The sequence below is a fragment of the Oreochromis niloticus genome, linkage group LG23 (genome assembly GCF_001858045.2).
Source record: "Oreochromis niloticus isolate F11D_XX linkage group LG23, O_niloticus_UMD_NMBU, whole genome shotgun sequence".
Lineage (NCBI taxonomy): Eukaryota > Metazoa > Chordata > Actinopteri > Cichliformes > Cichlidae > Oreochromis > Oreochromis niloticus.
The window spans coordinates 5,282,493-5,305,260 of NC_031986.2; the positions used below are offsets into that span (position 1 = coordinate 5,282,493).

General features: G+C 39.3%; 1 protein-coding gene across 3 annotated transcripts in view; it reads right to left on the reverse strand.

Moving 5' to 3' along the window:
- Nucleotides 1-355: 355 nt before the first annotated feature.
- Nucleotides 356-22,768, reverse strand: part of abcb11b (ATP-binding cassette, sub-family B (MDR/TAP), member 11b) — a 29,939-nt gene continuing 7,526 nt past the window's right edge. For 2 of the 3 annotated variants that reach the window (XM_019352153.2, XM_005449933.3), the window contains exons 3-29: nt 22,649-22,667; nt 21,701-21,730; nt 21,569-21,620; nt 21,169-21,473; nt 20,943-21,030; nt 18,839-18,972; nt 18,598-18,769; nt 18,248-18,372; nt 17,985-18,159; nt 17,633-17,746; nt 17,432-17,542; nt 17,228-17,353; nt 16,579-16,782; nt 16,323-16,493; nt 15,921-16,122; nt 15,717-15,786; nt 15,194-15,296; nt 14,849-15,016; nt 13,556-13,660; nt 13,097-13,258; nt 12,341-12,544; nt 11,464-11,705; nt 10,730-10,886; nt 10,410-10,607; nt 5,014-5,220; nt 2,643-2,789; nt 356-2,178 (exon numbers count right to left, since the gene is read on the reverse strand). In XM_019352153.2, the coding sequence (XP_019207698.1) occupies nt 1,978-2,178; nt 2,643-2,789; nt 5,014-5,220; nt 10,410-10,607; nt 10,730-10,886; nt 11,464-11,705; nt 12,341-12,544; nt 13,097-13,258; nt 13,556-13,660; nt 14,849-15,016; nt 15,194-15,296; nt 15,717-15,786; nt 15,921-16,122; nt 16,323-16,493; nt 16,579-16,782; nt 17,228-17,353; nt 17,432-17,542; nt 17,633-17,746; nt 17,985-18,159; nt 18,248-18,372; nt 18,598-18,769; nt 18,839-18,972; nt 20,943-21,030; nt 21,169-21,473; nt 21,569-21,620; nt 21,701-21,730; nt 22,649-22,667 (3,992 nt within the window). In that variant the 3' untranslated portion in view covers nt 356-1,977. Of the gene's footprint in view, nt 2,179-2,642; nt 2,790-5,013; nt 5,221-10,409; nt 10,608-10,729; nt 10,887-11,463; nt 11,706-12,340; nt 12,545-13,096; nt 13,259-13,555; nt 13,661-14,848; nt 15,017-15,193; nt 15,297-15,716; nt 15,787-15,920; nt 16,123-16,322; nt 16,494-16,578; nt 16,817-17,227; nt 17,354-17,431; nt 17,543-17,632; nt 17,747-17,984; nt 18,160-18,247; nt 18,373-18,597; nt 18,770-18,838; nt 18,973-20,942; nt 21,031-21,168; nt 21,474-21,568; nt 21,621-21,700; nt 21,731-22,648; nt 22,668-22,768 lie in introns of those variants that run through there. The other variant, XM_013268972.3, reaches the window with a different exon arrangement.

The window sequence follows — 22,768 nt, forward strand, 5'->3', positions numbered from 1 at the left end:
TATGCATTCATGGTAAAAAGAAAACAGAGTGTCATGCTTATTTAACAAAAACTAAGTACACCCTTAATGCTTCACTAGGAATTAAGGGGGTAATTATTAATGTAATGCAATATTGAGTTTTTTAAAACATTACTGTTATTGTCAACATTGCCATTTTGCAACACTCTTAAACAGATTCATATTTGAGTAAAGGACCTGACTGAATAGAGCGTGTATTAAAGCAGACTTACTGGCAGAATTTGATCTAATTTTCATGATAGGTTACTGTCCCATAAAACTGATTTCATAACTGCATTATTAAATATTTCACAAATATAAAACCCGTTAATGTGTTGAAAACAATGTGTTATCAATCTATTAAAGAAACAACTTCATTGAGGAGCACTACAACTGGAAATAAAACTGCATCTTATAAAACAATTATATGGAAAACTAAATATGGATCTAAAGGCAACAGGTGATTAGCTTAACTTAGCATTGACAATTTTGGGTAAAACCCCCCAAAACAACAAGAAAATAAAAATTAAAATTAAAATTGTAAGCTTTACAGGTGCTGGCAGTCTAATTCATCTTTGGAAAGAGCTTCTCTGGTAACACTACATTGCCTATAAAAGTAAATCCTCTGCATTTTTTTTACTCAAGTACAAAAGTATTACTGGATTAATATACCAAAATACCATTTTTAATGGACCCATGGGTGATATAGCATATTTTTTAGTCGCATCGGTCCTCTTAATTGGTTTGGGGGAATTTAAAACAAATAATCTGATGTTGTCTTTTATTTGGAAATTTAATTTGCAAAATTACATGTCAGCAATAACTATATAATAACTATGGTGAAACTTGAACAAGTAAAAGAAAAAAATACAATTTCAAAATGATAACACAGAAGTAAACAAGTGTATGCTGTTATCAATGTCTTCAGTTGCTCACCATTACTGGTTGAATATAAAACCAATCTTACAAGTGCTTTTCCATTAAAACTGTATTGCAATGGTCAGTTGTGGACTTTTTTCAGTTTTTCTGATGTATAAAAAGAATATTTGCCTGCTAAGAGTGGAGGTGTAGGCAATGAGACAAAGCCAGTATCAACGAGATTAAAAAACAGACTAAATAAAAGAAAGACATTGATTGGCTAGCTTAAAATACCACCATACAAGATGTGTGAATCACATACAGTATTTGCCTCCTTACTGATTTCTTAGTTTTCTGCATATTTGTCACCTTTAAATGTTTCAGATCATTAAAGAAATTTTATAATTAGACAAAGAAAAATCAAGTAAATTGCAGTTTTTCAATGATGATTTAATTTAGGGGGTCAAAAGTTATCCAATCCTACCTGTGCCTGTGTGGAACTGCAATAACCGGCAATGTGTCTTTGGAGGCTTTACAAGCATGAACAGCCTTCTTTAAGGTTAAAGTCTATTCTATTTATCTATTTGAATGTATTTAATAGTATTTCAAACCTTGTAGCATGATGTGTTCATTTTTAAGATCTTTAGGCCAACTTGACTTTACCAGACATGTTCTTTTCAAGTCCTGTTGAATATCTTGTTTCAACACGTCTGGCCTGGGTGGGGTTAGTGATAATGAACTCAGCTGTACAAAAAAATGAGGTTAATCTCATTTAGGCCCAGTTGGGTTTGCATTGCCTTTTTTTTCTCTTAATAAATAAAATCATTTAAAAACTGAATTTTGTATTTACTCTGATTACACTGACTAGTCTGACCTTTGTCTAATAATAAAATTTGTTTAAATTGAAAAATTGAAAAAAAAAAAAACTGTGACAAATAAGAAATCCGGGCAAATACTTTTTTTACCTCTTAAAAGACTCCTTTCACAAAAATAAATACTGTAGAAGTAAACAGCTATGCCAACCACTTCTTAGGTCTTTTCTACATACTTTATTATTTAAAGTATGGCATCAAGTCCTCACTTCTCTTGAATTTACAGCAGTAACAATGTTTCCCTGAGCGGTTAGCTGATCGGTGCTCCTGTTGTAACCAGCTTGTAATAGGCGCCCTTCAGGGCCATGAGCTGGTCGTGTGTTCCTTTCTCGATCACAATGCCTCTGGACATGACGGCAATGATGTCAGAGTTCTGGATGGTAGAGAGGCGATGGGCAATGACGATGCAGGTCCGTCCCTGTCTGGCTTTGTCCAGGGCTTCTTGCACAGTCTGTCACAGGACACATGAATTAGCGCTCACAAAGACACACACACACATACATAGTCAGGAGCCATGATCAATTCTCTCACATAGCAGACACACAAGCCTCAGAATTATAGCAATTTCACAATCATGCGTTGATTACTATCATTAGAATGTTCCAGAGGATCAGTACACTGCAGAGGCCTCTGCTCCTCAGCGTGGTTCAGCTATTTGAGCTGGAAAAGCTACGGCACAGGCCAAACTGACTGTATTCATCTTAAAAAGGCTCTACTGGAGGGTTGGTATGAACTGTAAGCTGTTGGTGATAATAATAGAGATGATGAATGGTAATGATGTTAATGATAATAATAATTAAGTGCCTGCTCTCTTTGCTCTGTGTACCCGGAGAATATCAAGCAGCTGCACTACATTGTGATGTTGAGTTTGTGGACTCAGCAAATGGAAGCTGTTCAGAGTTCAGCGAAGCATACCTTCTCGCTCTCGGTGTCCAGGGCGGAGGTAGCCTCATCAAGGAGCAGGATCTTAGGGTCACGTATGATTGCCCTGGCAATGGCAATGCGCTGCTTCTGGCCACGAGATAACTGAGACCCCTGAGAGCCCACGTTGGTGTCGTATTTCTGAGGCATGGAGAGAGAACAAAATTTGCATTTATAGGCAATTTTTCAATACAACGCCTAAAATAAGTAGACACTGAAAACGACATAAAGAAATAATGAGAGTAAGCAGAAAAAATTTGTAGTTAGTGATGCTGTTTTTTTTTTATTCTCCAAACATAGCTCAGCTGTTATGTCATGTACACAACAGTTGATTGCAAACTTCCATCTTGCATAAAAATGATTTTTGTGCAATCGCAGAAAAAGCTATCTACTGCTGATAACACAATGTGAGCTCTTTCCAAGAGTTCTATTAGTGAAAGATCCCCGAACCCAGAGTGATGTTAAAGCTGAGTGTATGTGGAATTCAGCCAGGGAGCCACATTTTCCATTTCAACAACTAACAAAAACACTGATGAGCAGTCAGGCTTTTGTAGCATTGTAGCCACCATTTCTACCTGTGCCTGTTTCAATAGAATTGCTGTGGGAACAGCATTTTTCTGTCAGCTTTCCTGTCAGATTAAACACTAAAGGAGAAATCTCAAAAGTAAAGGACATTTGTATCACATTGGAACATCCCAGACTTGACTATTAACAGCTTCCTGTTAAATTGAAAGTGGAACATACAAAATCTTGAATAATCAGGCTCCATAGTACCTTATTATCCTAACAGAGCACTTACTTGTGGTTCCCATCATGCCTCTCTACTGTGGGACCAGCTCCCAGTCTGGATTTGGAAGACAGGCACTTCTTGTACTTGTAAGATTAGGCTACTGTAGTTTGGGCTGGATCAGGTAACTCTGAAGCATCCCTTAGTTATCGTGCAATGAGCTTAGGCTGCCGGGGGGCTTTCCTTATCTCTTTTCACTCTCTGTGTGTCTATACGCCACTTTATTATATTATTGGCAATTATTAAACTCTGACTCTCTTTTCTATAGTTTGCTTTTTGCCCTGTATCTCTGTGCTCTCTTCTCCTTAACATCAACCCCAAGCGGTTATGGTGGATGGCCACATCTCCCTGAACCTGGTTCTGCTGGAGGTTTTTCCCTCCACTGTTGCCAAGTGCTTGCTCACAGGGAGTCATCTGATTGTTGGGATTCTTTCTAATATTATTTACCTTGTAATATAAATGACACGACTATTGTTGTGTATTGGCACTATATAAATAAAGCTGAATTGAATTGTGATTTACATATTTGCTCAAGAAGTGAAAGATTGTTGGTTCAGTTCAAGCTGGAAGGGTGTCTGTTATAAACATCCAAAATCAAAGTTGATGTTATCAAATGTGTTGACTATCTGTAACAAGGGAGCAGCTGAATGTTGCTTTTTTAATACTAATTGTTTACCTTATTGTTGTCGGTAAATCCCACAAAATATCCAAAAGGTCCTTAATCGCTAGAAACGATTACGTTAGGTGGCTGTGTTAATAATGTCTGGGGTGTTTTTTCATGTTGCCTTATAATAAAACATCTCCCTCTGCTGGTACTGCAGCTTAATGCAGCTTACTGCAACTTTTGCATGCATGTCCATTTCACATGTCTGACGTATCTATTACTCGCTTTGCCTTGATACTGGGTTGGATTCTGAGCTCATGAGCAACTGTTTGTTTTCAGAGATAAGGTGCTCCACACAGGACAGCCACTACAAACATATGATTTATACCTGTCTCTGTTTGCCTTTCTATAAAAGTCAGCGATTAATGGTGAAGCTTCTTCGGCTAGTCTTTGAAGAATGGGGCATAAATGACACATTAATGGCTTACAGAAGAAATTATTGAACCTCAGCCTTATAATGTGAAAACTAATGGATTTTACAAGGAACTTTGACATCTAAAGATCTAAAGAGTAGGCAAAAGTTAGGGATGCACAATGGTAAAATTCAGGGCTGAGAAGGTATTTAAAACAATCATTTAGATAAGTAATAGCTGATGACTGACTGACCGTAATCAAACCCAAGCTGCCCAATGCTTATCACAAGTGAATGTCCATATTAATGTGGACTAATCACATTCCAACATGCCTAATCAACATGTTAGAACAAGTATTATAATGAAGAAGAAAGTAGGAGGACACTCCAACCTGTGCACTTGATCGTCACTCAGTGCATAGAGTCCTTTTTCCCTGTTGTTTCCCTTTCCGGATTGACTACATGTTGCCAGCCTGTTTACTGCTCAAACAGTAAACTTTATTTAATTTTGTCTCTTTTTGAATCCCAGCCACAAGCATCATACACAAACTATTTATCGTACCTCAGGGAGGGCCATAACAAAGTCATGAAGCTGGGCCTTCTTTGCGGCCGAGATGACCTCATTCATGCTGATTTCTCGCAAGTTGTCGCCATACTTAATGTTCTCTGCGATGCTGCAGTCAAACAGGATGGGCTCCTGGGACACGATGCCAATCTTGGAACGCAGGAAAGACACGTTGACGCGAGTGGTGTCATGGCCATCAATCAGCTGCAGGAAGTAATTGATTTTTCCATTAGTACAAAGCAATGTAATAATCAAAAGACTAGAAATACAATCCAGTTAATGAGCAGTGTTGGGCAAGTTACTTTGAAAAAGTAATTCAATTATAGTTACTAGTTACTTCTTCAAAAAAGTAACTGAGTTAGTAACTGAGTTACAATATTCTAAAAGTAATTAATTACTTGGAAAAGTAACTATTGCGTTACTTTAAAAAAAAAACAAAGAACGTTTAACCCCCTGGGGTCCAGGGTATAATTGGCCATTTTTTTACTACTCTTGATTTTCCCTCCACATTTTACCTTTAAAAACTATTCACTTTGCCTTGTTTGGTATCATTCTTTTTAGCACAACCTTGCGTGCCTGAATTTACAGTTATGTTCTCATTTTGTCATACTGTATAACCAGAATTGATCTAAAAATCAGACAAAAACCATAAAATCAGAGTAGAAAAAGTTATATTTTTACTGTAACAACCACAAACATCTTTAATGAATCATATTTCATAACTTTAAATGCAAATATTAATTGTCAATTTTAAAATCCTATGCACAAGTTTTGCAAACAACAAATTTATTTGCATCCATTTACCTTGATTTTTTAAATAACCATTTCAAACTATTTACAGAACAATCAGCTGTTCTTCAATAAGATGCCACACAAATTATTTGTGCCACTCCAAAAAAATGATTTCTGTCCACTATAAAGGAGAACATCACAGCCTGATACCTGCAGGTCTGACAGCAGCAGGTGTATCACTGCTGTTTCTACCTGGAGACAGCAGTCGCCTCATTGTTCTGACACACAACACAAAACTATCCACAACACTACACACTAACTACACAAGACAACACATTAACTACACACTCCAAACACGCTAAACGTCACAAATCTCACATCTCAAAACTCGCTCTCTTTTTCTGCTCTCTCTCTCGACGTCACTCCTAAAACTTCCCCTGTTTTGTTTAGTTTTTTTGCTCATAAGCAGAGAGTGCTTGCTAGCGCTAATGTGGCGAAACTATTGAGGAAAAAACGTCGCGTATATCTTGTTTATCACGACTCTGGTTTTACGTGGCCTATCGCCACAATTTAAAAACTGGTATATATCACCTTGTTGCTTTGTCTTTAAGTGGTCACGTGATTGACTTACCACGACTACTTTATTCTTCCTCAGTCAAACAGCAGCACTCGATTGTTTTGCCCCCTGAGCTCCAGGTGTTGTGCTAGACAGTGATCGTGATTAGCGTCCGCGGGAGCGCGCAGCTGCTTAAAGCTGTAGCGTCCAGATTACTTACAGCTACTTCCGTGCAGCTGATATAAGATGCGGTAAGCTGAACACAGCTTTAACCGTCTGTTTGTTGAAAAATAGTAACGGACCGCGTTTCCTTGTTAGTAACTGTAACGGCGTTGTAACGATAGGAATAGTAATTAGTTAGATTACTCGTTACTGAAAAAAGTAACGCCGTTAGTAACGCCGTTACTTGTAACGCCGTTATTCCCATCACTGTTAATGAGCCATCAGACTACTATCTGAACTGTAATTTCTCTCATAACTACGCAGAGGTGATCGTGTCCTTTTTAAATCTCAGACAGAGAATCAGGACTATGTGTTTCCAAACCACTTCCAGCTCAATTAGGGCCATTTGAATCCTGGCATGAATATCTTCCTGGCATAAAATCAAAACCATCATCCTGGGTAGAGTACTCCATTTTTTTTTAAATACAGCACAGAGTCAGCAAGAATGTCTGACTGAAAGATGAAGTGACATGAAATACTTCCACCACCGTGCTCACTGAATGTCCAGCAATTATTCTTTGACTGAGACAAATTAAGATAAGATAAAAATTTCCCACCTGTGGGACTAATAAAGGCCATCTTATCTTATCTTAAATTACAAGTTTCACTTTCATAGTGACATCAAAGTATAAATGAGCCTCATGAGAAAAAAAGATGAAAGCAGACTATATACACAGTGTGACTCATTCATTCCAAAATGAGATATCTGACATTTCCAAAAAGGTCAGCAACTGCTGTGACAGTATAATATTGGCAGTTTTAAGTCAGAACTCCCCATTTTGTGCAGAGTCAGATTTTTTTTAAGGCTACGGTACGTGTATAAAGCTGCACGCTTTTTATCTTGTATTGTCACTGACATTGTGAACATGTCTGCTACTATATCCAACACTGTGTCTAGTAAATTAACTCTCCCTTTGTGTGCATGGATAGTGTCTTCTATTAGATGCCCCCCTGCTGGACTGTTGTTAGCAACATTACTGAAAAAGTTGCAGACAGATTTGCACGAATGCTTTAGCAGAGGCTGGAGGTTGTTGCATCTTATTCTCCTGGGATGGTTGTGCATTGGCACGTTACTATTACCACGGGGACGTGTCAAAAGGTTTTTGATCAGAAATAAATACGGGATACTCTTGTTTGTCTAATTATTGGCCCTTTAGCTTAGGCCTGGACATAGAAAAGACAAAATCCATCCAGAAAACTACTTTGTAGTAGACAAATAAAACCAAACCAAATCAGGTTTTCTGCAGACATTTTCTCATGTTGCATCTTTTAATCTTGTTTTTTTTTTTTTTTTTTTTGCTTCCTCCTCTTGGGGCTGAATTCCAGTTCTGCTAAATTTCTGGATCTGGATCCAGAACCAGAAATGTTATAAAGATTCTTTACCAAGCTTGAATAGAGTGGAGAGGATTTTAAGTCTTGATGGAGCTGTGTCGTCTCAGACTGCTCTTGTTTCTTGATGGGATATGTGTATGTATAATAATACAATTACTTTACACTAAGCCTGTGAAGGTTCTCAGTCATCCAGGTCATTGTAGTCTAAGGAGCTTGGAAAGAAAAGCATCTGGACTTCTTTAAGTTTCCTTGAAGACGTTTCACCTCTCATCCGAGAAGCTTCTTCAGTTCTAAGAGCAACTGGTGGAGAGTCACAGATTTTAAGCCCTATGGGAGTGTCCCTCTGCCCAATCACATGAGCGAAGGTGTGAGAAGGGAAGTAGGTCACAATCAGCCAAGGTTTCCGGTGACCCTATTATGTGATTTACTGAGGTCAGATGGCCCAGGATGTGAGTGGCCGTTAAGGCGTCTGGGAAGGGATCTCAAAACTGAATTATAGATGTGTCTGTGAAGGTTCTCAGTCATCCAGGTCATCGTAGTCTAAGGAGCTTGGAAAGAAAAGCGTCTGGACTTCTTTGAGTTGCTTGAAGACGTTTCACTTCTCATCCGAGAAGCTTCTTCAGTTCTAAGGGTCAATTGGTGGGGAGTCCCAGATTTAAACCCAGTGGGAGTTTCCCCCCCAAAGAGGGACAAAGGACCCCCTGATGATCCTCTACCTAATCACATGAGCCAAGGTGTGAAACCGGGTGGGGGTCCTAATCAGCCAGGGTTTCGGGTGAGCTCATTGTCAAACCTGGCCCCACCCTATCATGTGATTTTCTGAGGTCAGATGGCCCAGGATGTGAGTGGGCGTTAAGGCGTCTGGGAAGGGATCTCAAAACTGGATTATAGATGGCAGACAATTGGTGTCGTAAACCACCACCTCTGTTCAAAGATGGTCGCTCACAGTGGACGTAAATGGCTTCTTTCACTCCTCTTTCAAACCATCTGTCCTCTCTGTCCAAAATGTGCCTCAGGTGTGTGTTCTTCTCTGAGTTGTGTAGATTCAGACTGAGGAGTGAGTGTTTTCGAAAGCAAGGTGTGAAATTTCCTGCGTTGTCTTTAGAGTGTTGGGCCCGCTGAGCCTTGTCCACAAACTTGTAAACCTCTTCTAAAATTGGAGAGGGTAGAAGGGTTTCCAGTTCCTGCAGCGTCTGGCTAATCTTGCTCTGGAGGGCATCTATAGTGAAATGGACCTGTCTTATCCTTTCACTTAGAAGCTGATTTTGTGCTCTCCGTAGAATCAAGTCCGCTCTGTATCCCCTCACAGTGGATCCAAGGCGCAGGCACTTAGGAACAACTCTGCTTTGTCTGCATCTCAGGTTGAAATGGAGATGGTTCCTATAATCTGCTAGTTTTCTTGATTCCCTTTCATACTCCCGCACCAGTTGAAGGGTGTTTTATAGATGGCAGACAGTTGGTGTCATAAGCCACCGCCTCTGTTCAAAGATGGTCGTTCACAGTGGACATAGATGTCTTCTTTCACTTCAACTTTACACTAAAGTAGGGTGGTTTTAAATAAATATGAATGGACCACAATTGGCAAAGTGGATCTGACAGTTAATTACTGACAAAAAAAGGAATGCATTTTAGAAAATGTAATTAATATTTTCCTTATTAATTATCTAGTATTTTACCCAACCACAAACCATCTGCTCTAATTCAAAAAATTATTCTTTATGGCCCATACCGCCCAATTTGCAGACCAACTGTGGTGCCAGCATTTAGAACTGTTGTCTTTGCATGCCCATGTCTTTCTGTGAAAATACTGAAAGACACTTAACACTTGAACATACAGTTCTTTTCAAATGATGAGCAGTACTTGTACGCATGGCAGACTGAATTTCAATTTCAATTAAATTCAATTGTTCCATTTTGTAAAGTGTTGGTTATTTTAATTAGATAAAGTTACACTTTAAAACTTAAGTACATGGTTTTATATAAAATTAAAATTTAAAAAGTAACTTGTAACAACATATATTTTTTTAAGTTAAAGCAGCATAGAGTGGACTAGTATCACTTTTTAAAGTTTTAAATTGCTACTCTACAATGAAACTACATATGGTAATAATTCATCAAAAAAAGAGTTGTGGTAAAATACAAAGCAAAACAACAAAAAGAAAAATGCTGCAAAAACACTGTAATACTGTAACCTTTACAACAGAAAGTCAAATGAAAATTCTATACTTTACTATATGGTTTTTATACTTTAGTAAATAATTTTCTGCATCCTTAAACAGACAGGGGCTAATTCAGTTCATGAAAGAGAAGCAGGTAAAGCAGACTTTTACTAAAGGTAGCTAGCTTAGCAGATAGCAGTCAAGCAGACTGGAGCAGCCAGGTATCAAACCACCATCCTTCCAATTAGTAAATGACCTACTCTACATCCTGAGCTACAGCCACCTCACTAATAAAATAAAAGCTCTAAGATACTATTGGTATCTCCATTTTTTACAATATGGGCCACTCATTTGGTTTACATATTAAGCCTGTTGCATTTTGTCTCTCTTACCACTTTGCCATGGTCGGGATCATAAAACCTCTCCAGCAGCTGTACACTAGTGCTCTTCCCACAGCCACTGCTGCCCACAAAGGCCAGTGTCTGACCAGGTTTCACTGAAACATTCAGCCCATTCAGGACCTGGATGTCTGGCCTGGAGGGGTAGGTGAACTTGCACTCAATGAACTCAATGTTCCCTTGGAAGTTATCCTGAAAACAAAGCAGAGTGAGGGTGAGAGAGGATAAAAACACATTAAAAAAAGACATTCACCCACATTTCTTACACCCTCAAAGTGCATGGTACTTCACACATAACTTACGCACGACCTTACCCATTTTTCTCCCTTGTCATTGTAGACACTGATCTGAGGCACGCGGTCTAGTAGCTGGAAAAAACGTGCTGCTGAGATCTTGGCTTTGGCATAGTCAGGTGTGTAAGAGGAGGCTCTGCCGAGGGCTGTGCCACTGGTGACAATAGCTGAAATTACCCTGTAAGAGATAGCAACAGCACAATAGACCCCAGCAACAATGAAAGCCCACTGTACTGCACCATGACAACGTGGAAATACAGCCTACACACATATGCACACGATACACATTGGTCAAGTGTGGTCAGAATTTTTCACTCATCATGGGCAGTAACATTATGGTAACTTTGGACTTAAATTACCCCTTTGAATGTTCTTCCTCCAAGATGCATCTTTCATGACTTTAACGAAACAATCTTTTTTGTTGTTTTTTTAACAACTCAATTGTTGTTCACAATTATATACAAGTTTGAAATTATACAGACAGGCTCAAATTTATACTTACACCCCCACTAATTGTAGGCTAAATGTGCCTTAGCAAGTTTCACTTTGACCATATGCTTTTGGGAGCCATCAACAAGTTTATGCACAATTTACAAGAAGAAAAATCTACAAAGTTGTCTCGAGTAGGTGTTTGGGGGACTTAAAAAAGATGTCCTTATTACAAAAATCTTTTAACCCTTTACTGAAGTTATCTTTTTAGGATGATGCAGACTCATATTAGACATATACATCATATACATTGACTTGACTCTCACCTGAACACCAAACTGAAATGGAGCCCTTCTTTTTGCACCAAATAACCTCCAAACCTGTAGGAGGCTGAATTTGTCAAGAAAATTATGCACTGGGAAAAACCATAGCAAGCTCCATATATATTCGCCTTCTTCAGGGCTGCTTGATACGGCGCGTCCAGCTGGGCCTCATACATCTCCACAAAGGTCTTCTCCTTCCCCAAGCCAGCGATGGTGCGAATGTTGTTCAGAGCTTCACCAGAAATCTGCGCATAAAGGACTAGAGTAAAGTCTAAAGCAAGCCTAGTTCTTATGTGCTTTAATATGCAAAGGAGAAAAGGATGGCGATAACGTAGCTGCTCTTTCTTATCTATGTCCTGTTTTTTGCAGCTATAGTTATCTAGTTTCCGCCCTTAGGTATCATTAAATTTACATCTAATCCATCCATCCATTCCATCCATCCACTTTACTTAAATGGGTTGGGCTTACTGCATTAGGATAATTCACATAGCATAAAGAAAGTTTGTAGTCCACTTTTTACTGTGAACTTTTCAGGCCACTGTATTGTCCTAAAATTTTATCAGTAGTTCCCTTTAGCATCATGACTGCATTTTGAGCATGGCTAGCCCCTACACCATTGGAGCCTGATAGTATTAACTGAATACTTCACTCCCCAAATTACAGGAACAAAAAAATTATTAAATTGAACCCTGGACCCTGATAAAAGTGCAGCTGCAGGTTTTTGAAGGGATGAAACCTGCAGCCTAAAACTGTAGTTAGGGACTGTAATGATGCATTTTACTTGTCATTCTATATCTGAATAATGCACTTGTACTATTTTCAGACTGGAGGATGATGTAAAATTATATGAAATGCAAGTAAAATAGGTATCATATCTGACCTGTCCAGCGGCTTCCATGGCCTCCTTGTCCTGTTTGGCGAAACCTGTGAGCATTGAAGCCTGGAAGCCACCTGACAGAGCAATGAATGGCAGGAAGCAAAGGATCAGCAGTGTGAGCTTCCAGCTGAAGTAGAAGGAAATGATAAGCGCAACGCCAATGTTTGCCAGAGAGTTGACGATCATGCCGATCTGTGAGCCCGTAGCCTTGGAGGAAGAGAGCAATGATGTCACTTGACTCAGACTTCTGGTGATTGTCCACATGGACTGAACAAAATTTTAATGCATCTAAGATTCTATGAAAACAAGCTATTACAAAATTCTTTTCAGTTGTTTATTCTCAAACTTGCTAGAATTAAGAAACGTGCAATTTAGGCTAAAACTGTGATTTAAAAAGAAAAGACATAAACTACATAAATGATAGAAATTACATTCTAAGCTGAATATGACTTTTTAGAATTTATTGAAAAGTGTAAAAAGAAACAGAAAGCTCAGCAGCTTAAGCAAGAGTTCCAATGATACCAATGATATCAAGGAATGGCTAGCTGATAGCCCAGGTTAGGCTAAACTAAAGCTAAAACTATAAATAATCTTATCAGAAACAATGTGTGACATCACAGCATATCCATCTTTTATACTGTCTTTGGTTTCGGCATCCAGGTAGCTGATTTAATCATAAGCATAACTTTATAGCCCAATATACATGAACATGTACTTTATTTGTTTATTTATGTTTTTTAAATTAAAGCTGTAACTCACTCCTTGCACTTGTGAGGCATCAGTGGCCAGACGTGTGGTCAGAGCTCCTGGACTGTTCCTGTGGTCATCAAACCATCCAACCTCTTGGCCCAGCATGGCTTGGAAGCCAAGCCGACGTAACCTGCGGGTCAGCAGTTCTCCAGACTTAGAGAAGGCGTAACCCTGGAGACACACGCACACCCAAAATATTAAATCTAAAAAACTTCCACAGTGATTTCATACTGAATGTGATCTACTGAATGAGTAACCTCAAAAAAAAGGTTTCCCACTCATAAATTGAGTATAAAGAACACGCCTTTGCTTTGCAGGATGTAAGGAAATGTTTTCCTTCAGCAGAAGGCATTTATTTACCAAAATAAACAGGTCTCTTATGACCTTCCTTCAACCTTGACCACCAGCAGGTGGTAAAGGCTGCAAAGAAGCACTAAAGAAATCAGTATTGCAAGCAAACTACTCTACCTGCAGCAACTGGGTGAAGAAAGAGACAATGCCAACCACAACAAAGAACAGGCAGATACTGTTGATCTCCTTCCTCTGAGCCACAGGATCTTGTATTGAGAAAGTCTAGAACACATATAGGCATTTAAAAAGTGCTTTCAAATAAATGAAGAATTTCATAGACTTATTCCATTTGATTTTATTTCAGCTCACAGTGTCACTGTACTTAAAAAAAAATCTGATGATGGTTTAACAGGACCTCAAGGGTGGGATAACATGAAACATTTACACTGGAAAATATTTAGTGGGTAATAAAATTCATTTTAATAAGTCAGCAAACTAATGGCAAACCAAACTGACAGGGCTAAAGTTTTTAGAGCTGTCATTTGATTAAACTCAGAGTCATAGAGTAAAGGGCTGTTTGAATATTGGGGTTTGAGTATTAGTAAGACTAGGAAAATGCTATATAAAAGCCATTCCATTATACTAGCCAGCTAACATATCATTTACACAGATAATGTATTGGTCACCAGAGTTACTCCATAACATGAACGGCGCATTGAAAAGTACAGCATACTTACGATGTAAGATGGGAAATCATTCTTTTTTACACCAAATTACCAGGAAATAATAAAATTATGCAAAAGTATTTAAAATTATCTGTGCAGTACTAAAAATATTTATGCACCACTTAAACTGACATACATTATAATCACCCCCCCACACACACACACACACACACACACACACACATTCTATTGTACCTAACGTTATTTGTATGTAAATAGAATTACACTGGGTTTTTTTTTAAATGCACTGAAGTTCAATTTAATTACAGTGTAATTATGCACTTAGTTGCAGGTCATTTTATTTGGTGCATGGGAGCATACATTGCTCTATATGTCTTTCAGCAATGGTGATGCCTTTCCAGTAGTACTAGTGCACCTCCAAACCATAAGAGATGAAGGACTCAGTTTGGCAATAATAGATTTAACTGAAATACATCTAACTGCTTGCTTGGTGATTGTGCAGACATTTTGCCACTGTTCCGTTCTTCCTGTGGAAAATGTCAGTGCTAGAAATTCACAATATTATTGAGTGAATTATATGAGGTTGACATAAATGCTTTCCTGACCTAAACTGTATACTGAACAATATGAAGGGAACACTGCATTTTCAGCTTCTGGTGCGACCATATGTTGACTGTTGCTTTTGCCCCTCGTTTGATTTGTACATCTGGTTTGGTCCAAAACTTAATGCCTACATTCTGCATATAGCAGCTTTCAGATTCAAAACATGACACTTGAACCTCACCGCCAGGATTTGACTGAACAGCAGAGAGTAGACGGGGTTGACCCCTCCATTTACTGCAGCCCCAATGGATCCAAAAAGCATATATGGCCACTCAGGTGCGTTGTACTTTAGGATCCTGGCGACTGGAGCAGGTTCCACAAGTTCATCGTCCTCTTCTAGGAATGCATTCTGAGCATAAACATATAAAGTTATATTACGCAGGAGCATTATAATAATATAAGGTTTAAGCATGGATTGAAAAAACTACTAATACAAACAAGTAGTTTTACACTCCACTGGTTTATAACTTTTGTTGGCTGTTTGTTGGCAAACTCTTCATACATATACACACCCACACATGCACACCTTGTAGTTATCTGGTTGGGATATAGAAATGTCTCCAGTTGGAACAGAGGCTTCTGGGATCAGGTTTGACAACTGGGACCTGGACCGCTGGCGGATGGAGGCTCTGCAAAGAATTAATTAGTTAATTACAGAAAAAAAAAGAGTAACGCACATTGTAGGTTACTCAATATTGTAGGTACTCGAGTTTGTCAGCGGTGCTGCTATTGTGGCACTCATTAATGGATGCTTGTATTGGGGTGACAGAGTACCTCTAGCCTCTTCTACTGTTGTACCTGTTGTATAGTGGCTGGATGATAGTGTCAGCTAAATGTTCCAAATGTCAGATTAAATGCAAAAGGGTAATTAAGCAAATTAAGGTGCCAGTTTATACACTGACAAAAGTCAATTTCAGCTACAAAATGACTACTATAATAATCCTATTTAGATGCACAGTCAGGCCCAAGAAAATGGATAAAAACTCAAGCAAGAAAATGAGCAAATGTGATGAAGAGAAGGAGTGATTGGGAATGAGTTTGTGTAATACCTCAAACTGTCACGGTAACTGCCTGCTCTAGATAGCTTTAGTCTCTCGGGCTCGTCTTCATGGTCGGCCACTAAGAAATAAGAAATCCAATAGAAGGAGATGGTCACATTCACTAGATTCTTGTAATTTCTACATGCATAAGTCTTTCAAAAAATTTAGATTGAAGCAGAGCGGATTTCGTCATTCCCAAAGGGCTGGACCTACTTTGCCGAGCCTTTTCATTCAGAGCTTTGTCTCCTTGGCTCTGCAGGGTGACAAGAGTGAAGTAGACACCCTTCCTCTCCAGAAGTTCATTGTGTTTTCCCCTCTCTACGGCCCGGCCATGCTCAAAGCCCACAATCACATCAGCATTCTTTATGGTGGAGAGACGATGAGCAATAGAGATAGTTGTGCGGCCCAGCCGTACCTGTGAGGAAATTCAAATTACTTAAATATTTACTTATATTTGAGCATTTGTTCTTTATTCCCAAAACAGAGGCTGAAAATTTTAGTTTTGTCAGTATTTGGCCCTTGTAGTGACGGTGGCAGCCATTTTTAAGAAGTCTTAAATATTTTCAACCTTTCAATATTAAATATCTAATTTAGTCATAGATGAGCCAGACATACTTTATCCAAAGCTTCTTGAACTACAGCTTCACTCTCGTTATCAAGAGCCGAGGTAGCCATGTCCAGCAGCAGGATACGAGGGTTCCTGACCAGCGCTCGAGCTATAGCAATCCTCTGTTTCTGCCCGCCGCTCATCTGGCCTCCACCCTCCCCGACCAAGGTGTCAAATTTCTATCAAGGAATGAAAAAAGTTGTCAGCCAGTGCTTAAACGTTGTGATCACCTATAAATCTTAAAAGCCTATTGCTCATCTGCACCTGTGGCAGGTCCATGATGAAGTTGTACGCGTTGGCCTCCTTTGCAGCAGTGATGATGTCCTTGTCAGAGACACCGGGGCGACCGTAGCGTATGTTTTCTGCAATGGTCGTGGCAAACAGCACAGGCTCCTGCTCCACTATGCCGATCAGAGAACGCAGCCACTGGATGTTCAGCCCTCTGATGTCATGACCATCCAGGGTCACCTGAGATGGAGGCCACAGAGAGCAGGTGCTTGTGCTAAAATTGATGGATGATGTTATTAAAGCACTTTGCTGCTATAATGCATTTCCTTGTTTCTTCCTTTCTTTGCAACAATCCTAGTTTCAAATCATAGGGTTGTTAGTCTTATGGATGCCCTTCATCGGGCAATAACAGGCTATTTTCTACTCAAGAAGCTTAAAGAAATAAGACAGTGTGGGGTGTATGGGCCTGTAATTCCAGTAAAAGTGAAAAATGAGGCTGTTAGGATCCATTTGCTGAATAATGAAACGGATTATCGTGTACTTCCATCAGCCTTAGGGGATGGTTATTTTAAAAATAGCTAGAATAAAGCTTCAAAGGATGGAGGTGTGTATCCAGGTAATCATCAGACTCTGATGAAAGAGTCTGATGAATGATGAGCGTGACCGATTGGAGCTTCAGACCTACCATCCCCTCTTTAGGGTCATAAAAACGCTGGATGAGTTGAATGGCGGTGCTCTTCCCAGCTCCGCTTGGCCCCACAAAGGCTGTGGTCTCCCCCGACTTCACTACAACATTGAGCTGGTCCAGGATCTGAGCAAAGACAGGACACAAGATCCTGAAACCAGAACCATCTCAACTATGCATATGTGTGTAGATGTCTGTAAGTACCTTTACTTCAGGTCTGGATGGGTAGTGGAAGGTGACATTGTGAAATTCAATGTCCCCTTTGACCCTGTCGAGCTTATATCCAGCTTCAGATAAGCAGTCAATCTCTGGCTCCTGGTATTATTTTAAAAGTTGCAATGTTAAAAAAAAGGTCAATGGTTTTCTGTGGAAATGCTTAAAAGATATCAAGTCAAGTCTTCTCACTCTGTCTATAGTCTCAAAGATTATAGTAGCAGCTCCACGACCTGACGCAAATGCCTCCAGACACGGAGAGGCTTGCCCCAAATTCATGGCTGCTATCAGAACCCCAAAGAACACCTGAAATAATATATAAAAGTCAGTATATTAGTACTCTTCAGTGTAACAAATCAGGATTTTATCAAGAGTGATGAAAGGTTATTTTAAAGTGCCACTTTGCTGTTTTATCTTGCACTAATAAACATGTGTAAAGCAAAATAAATAGGGTAGAAAAGTCAAAAGGTTAAAAATTTAGATGAGCAGGATTTACCAGTTATTATAGGCTGCAATTCATATTTTGGCATAGTATATGTGATACCTGCAGCAGTGTTCCTGGTGTGTATTCTTTAGTGTCCACAACCAGTGAGGAGCCATACCAGAAGGCCAGACCATAACAAAGGAAGATAACCAGCCACATAAAGCCAGTGAAGAAACCCATAATCAAACCCTTTCTGATGCCCCAGCGCTGAGCCGAGACCAGGTTCCTGTCGTACCTTTAGAAGAAAAGAAGAGTTCACTTGAGCTACCCTTAGAAGTACAAAGAAAATCGCAAACATGCTGTACTTTTCTTGTATACCTCACCTTTGCACTTCCTTTTTCTCTCCTCCAAAAGCAGCCACAGTTCTGATGGAGGACAGGACCTCGTCAGCTACAGACCCAGCTTTAGCATAGGCCTGCAGCTCCATCCCAGTTAGCTTAGCCACAAACTAGTTACAACAAAGTGATGCCAAGTTAATGGAGAGGAGAAGTGAAGCTGAAATGTAAAGTTAAATCAAGTCTTGACAAGTCAAGAGAGGTTTGTTCAACAAGACAAGAGAAATGAATTTGACAATTTACCCCCTGAGGTCAAAGTAATCAACCCCAACAAGAATAGTCAAAAAGTTGTTTAGTCATAAAATCAAGCTAAAATCTTAATATCAAACAAGTCTCACCAGAGCCATAAGACCCGCTCCGACACCAATCAGCGGACTTGCTGCGATGATGACAAGTGTTAACTTCCATCCTTTCACAAAGCCAACGCAAAAACCACACACAAAGGTGGTGAAACGCTGCACAAATATGGAAACTTGATCCGCAATGGCATCATTGATCTTGTTTATGTCACTAGAATAGAGATATAACAGTTGTAATATAGATAAACCATAGTCGTCCATATCATCACGTTCTACTCACTCTGACATGCGAGTGTTGAGCTCCCCGACGGAGGTGCAGTCGAACCAGCCGATCTCCATCCTCATCACTTTGCTGAAGTACAATTTCCTGATGAGCTGAATCTGCTTGGCAGCAGCAGTCACCCACAGGGAGATCTGTCAGTTGTTAAAGAGAGGTTATGTTCACTTTTGTTAATTAGCAAATATAAAAGCAAGCGGGGCAGCAGTGTGTCATCAGGACCTGCACTCTTCCTCCTGACCTCGTTTTTGATTTATAAAAAGACAAATTACACCTGTGAAACAGCTAAAGGGGCACTTAACACATGAAAGGGCACTCATCACTTAACAGGTAGGTTAACACTAAGCATTTGAAAAGATATGCACATTCCACATAGTCTTCTGATGCTCAGGAGGAGCATTGCTGAGAAAATAATCCAGATGGTTATTTTGCAATGTTGTGCAAAATTTCTTTTTATTTTCTACTGGCCAACGGAGTCATGTGATATTTCCTCAGCAGAAACCAAGTGCATATTTTGAATTTAAAAAGGACTGGAATATTTACATTTGCTCTCATTTGTTTGGTGTGTCAGAAGTGTTACCCTATCAGCAGTGACATTTATAAAAAAAAATAAAGTAAGGAAATAAAGCAGGCATTAGTAGAATTTTCAAGCCATCTTATTTCTTAATTGCTGGAGTAAAATCAAAGATGACCTGAAACCTTTTACTAGAAGAAGCTGCTCAAGGCCTGCACCAGACCTGTTTGAAATCCTTCACTTTTTATCCTGTGCAGCTTTTCAAAAGGTAGAATGAGGCTTTTAGTAAACTCTCATTTTCCCCGGGTTTATAGGTTTTATCATCACTTACAGCGATCTTCAGATTCAGGTTAGCCTGACCATTGTAAATAACCTAGAAACCATAGACTGTTGCTCAAATGTCAGTGCTATGTAGCCTCCCACTACAACTTCTCTGTAGGTCATGCCTAAAATTTTATTTAATTTCCTTCCAGGAATCCACCTTTCCCTAGTATTGTTCCAAATGTCCTTTTCGCAGTTAGGTTAGACATCCCTCCACTAACACCTCCACTTCTAAAACAGAAAATGCCACAGGTCCTGGTTGTTACTTGTGGTAAACTGATTGACATAAAATAGCAGTAATAGAATAGCCTTTTACTGTCATTGTACATGTACAACGAAAAAGCATAAGCATAAAGAAACAGCAGCACAGAGCAAGGAGAGATATTGGAAAGCGACGTTAATAGATTAGACCTAGGCTCATCAGATTTTCCTGATTGTGACTCTAGGGCAGGGGTGTCCAACTCCAGGCCTCAAGGGCCGGTGTCCTGCAGGTTTTAGATGTGTCCTTGATCCAACACAGCTGATTTAAATGGCTAAATGACCTCCTCAACATGTCTTGAAGTTCTTCAGAGGCCTGGTAATGAACTAATCATTTGATTCAAGTGTGGTGACCCAGGGTGAGATCTAAAACCTGCAGGCTCTTGAGGCCTGGATTTCCCCACCCCTGCTTTGTAAGATTGCATTGTTCGCTTTCAACTTGCATCTTCATTTCTTTGGGACCATTCTAAATGTGTCTTCTCTATTTCTTTTTATGGTGTTTCTTTAAGTATATTGTGGGTAGGTGTTGAAAAGACAGTACTGGGATCCAGCATAATCCAGATCACAATCTGTGTTGCAAATTACATCAATCATTACCTGTGTTGTGGTAAAAAATAAATAAATAAATAACTGGAAATTAAAAGAACAACTGAGCTGTTAGTTTTTCTGCTCAGCAATACAAATAACTCTTAAAAAAATATATTGTGTTTTACTGTTTTTTCTGGGTTTTGTAAAACAGTAACATACAGGGATCATAATTTAGCATTAAAAATATCATTTTGATTAAAAGGAAAATCGTGGGGGGGTTCAGGGCTGAGCAGGTCAAGGATGAGCTGATCTGAGTCAGAGTGCAGTTGATTTCTGTGCAGAGCAGCAGGGAAGTTTGGGTTGAACTAACTTCCATGTAGTCAAAGCATTAAAAACAGTATCATGTTGGCTGGGTGTTTTTTTTTTAATGAGTAAAGGATGACTTATAACACGAGTGTGTTTATATTAAAACATTCAGTGACTAACCTGAAGGTATCCTAGCAAGAACACAGCTGCTCCAATCCCAACGTAATAGAAGGCAAACATCATCATTTCATATTCAATGTCAAGAAGCCTGTAAGTTAGCACACATATTATTCAAAAGTCACACATGAGGACTACAAAACACATAGAGAATACAATGCAGAGGTCACAGCTTGAACTATATTTCATTTTGACAAATGAAATATTGTATTTCTCACAACCCACTTACCCACATGTTCTGTTCTCCAGTGGTACGAACATCTCGAGAGTTGAATTGAGAAGGCCGATGTCTGACTGGTTTACGGGCGCTGACAGGTTGTACGCTGCAGTGTAGTTCTTTTTCCACTGGATGGTGTTGTTCACGCACTCCTTGCGGTCATCACTGAGTTCTTGTAGCTCGATGTCGTACTCAATGAAGGTGTCAGTGAGCAGGCCGAACACCAGCAGCATGAGAGGCTGGGCTGAGCCATGCAGCAATGCGCACACGCAACCCACTACCATCATCTGTATGTCTTTGCACGTGGCAAAGCGGAACTGGGCAGGTGCATCAACACAAAGCACACACTAGATTAGGTGGATCCAAATCGATAAAGGAGGGCAAGTTGCAAACAGTGTTAAGGCATTTTTACCAGCTCAAAGAAGCCGACTCTAATGGCTGGTTGCTCTTCATTTTTCTGAGCTCTATTTAAAATAAAAGTCCAATGAGTTGATTATTTACTCAAATGTGACAAAGTATTCAGAGCCTGCTGTTTGCTACTTACTTTTCACCCTTCTTGGAATGTGTAATTGTTCTGTATGGAAAACAGGACAGTTAGTAACTAGACAAACAGATACTTGAGAAACACATTCATGCAGGGCTTATGACGAATTCATGAGTTTAATGTATTCATCAAGAAATGAACAAGTCATATCTTTATACTTAATGGGTCATCAATTGATGATTGCTTATCAACTGTCTCTATATTTAAGCTTAACATTTAAAGTAAATTTGAAATTAAATGATCTATTAAATATTCAGGAAGATCAAGACTTCATAAGAAGTGTCATTTAAAGAAAAATCAGATGATTAGATTATTATGTAAAACAGAGTACTTTTCTAACCCTTTAAGCTTGTATTAACAAGGTTGCGATATACCAAACTTTCAAGTGATTGAGTTGAATCTAAAGACAGTGATGTGTCGAGCAAAATGAACAGAAACTGTACTGATACAGTCGTTTTTAAAAGCATTAAATTATTGATCCAGAAAAAAAAAAATAATAAGACTGATAATCAATCCATCCATCCGCTTCCACTTATCCTTTCCAGGGTCGTGGGAGCCTATCCCAGCTGTCATAGGGCAAGAAGCGGGGTACACCCTGGACAGGTCGCCAGTCTGTCGCAGGGCCAACACACAGGGACAGACAACCATTTACGCTCACATTCACACCTAGTGACAATTTGGATTATCCAATTAACCTATCCCCTCAAACTGCATGTCTTTGGACGGTGGGAGGAAGCCGGAGTACCCGGAGGGAACCCACGCAAACTCCACACAGAAAGACCCCGGCCTGATGGTGGAATTGAACTCAGGACCTTCTTGCTGTGCGGCAACAGTGCTAACCACCGTGCCACCGTGCTGCCTAAGACTGATAATGATTAAGGTATTTTACTTAGAAAATTCAGATATTTAAAAATTTCTCATGATCAATAAATAAAACATGAAACTTACATATATGAGCCAGTTGGTTCTGTAAGACAACAGATACATTATTTATATCTGTCATTGAAACTAATTTTTATAAAATGAAGTTTGACATCATTTTCATTGTTGACTATAACTCAGTTTTCT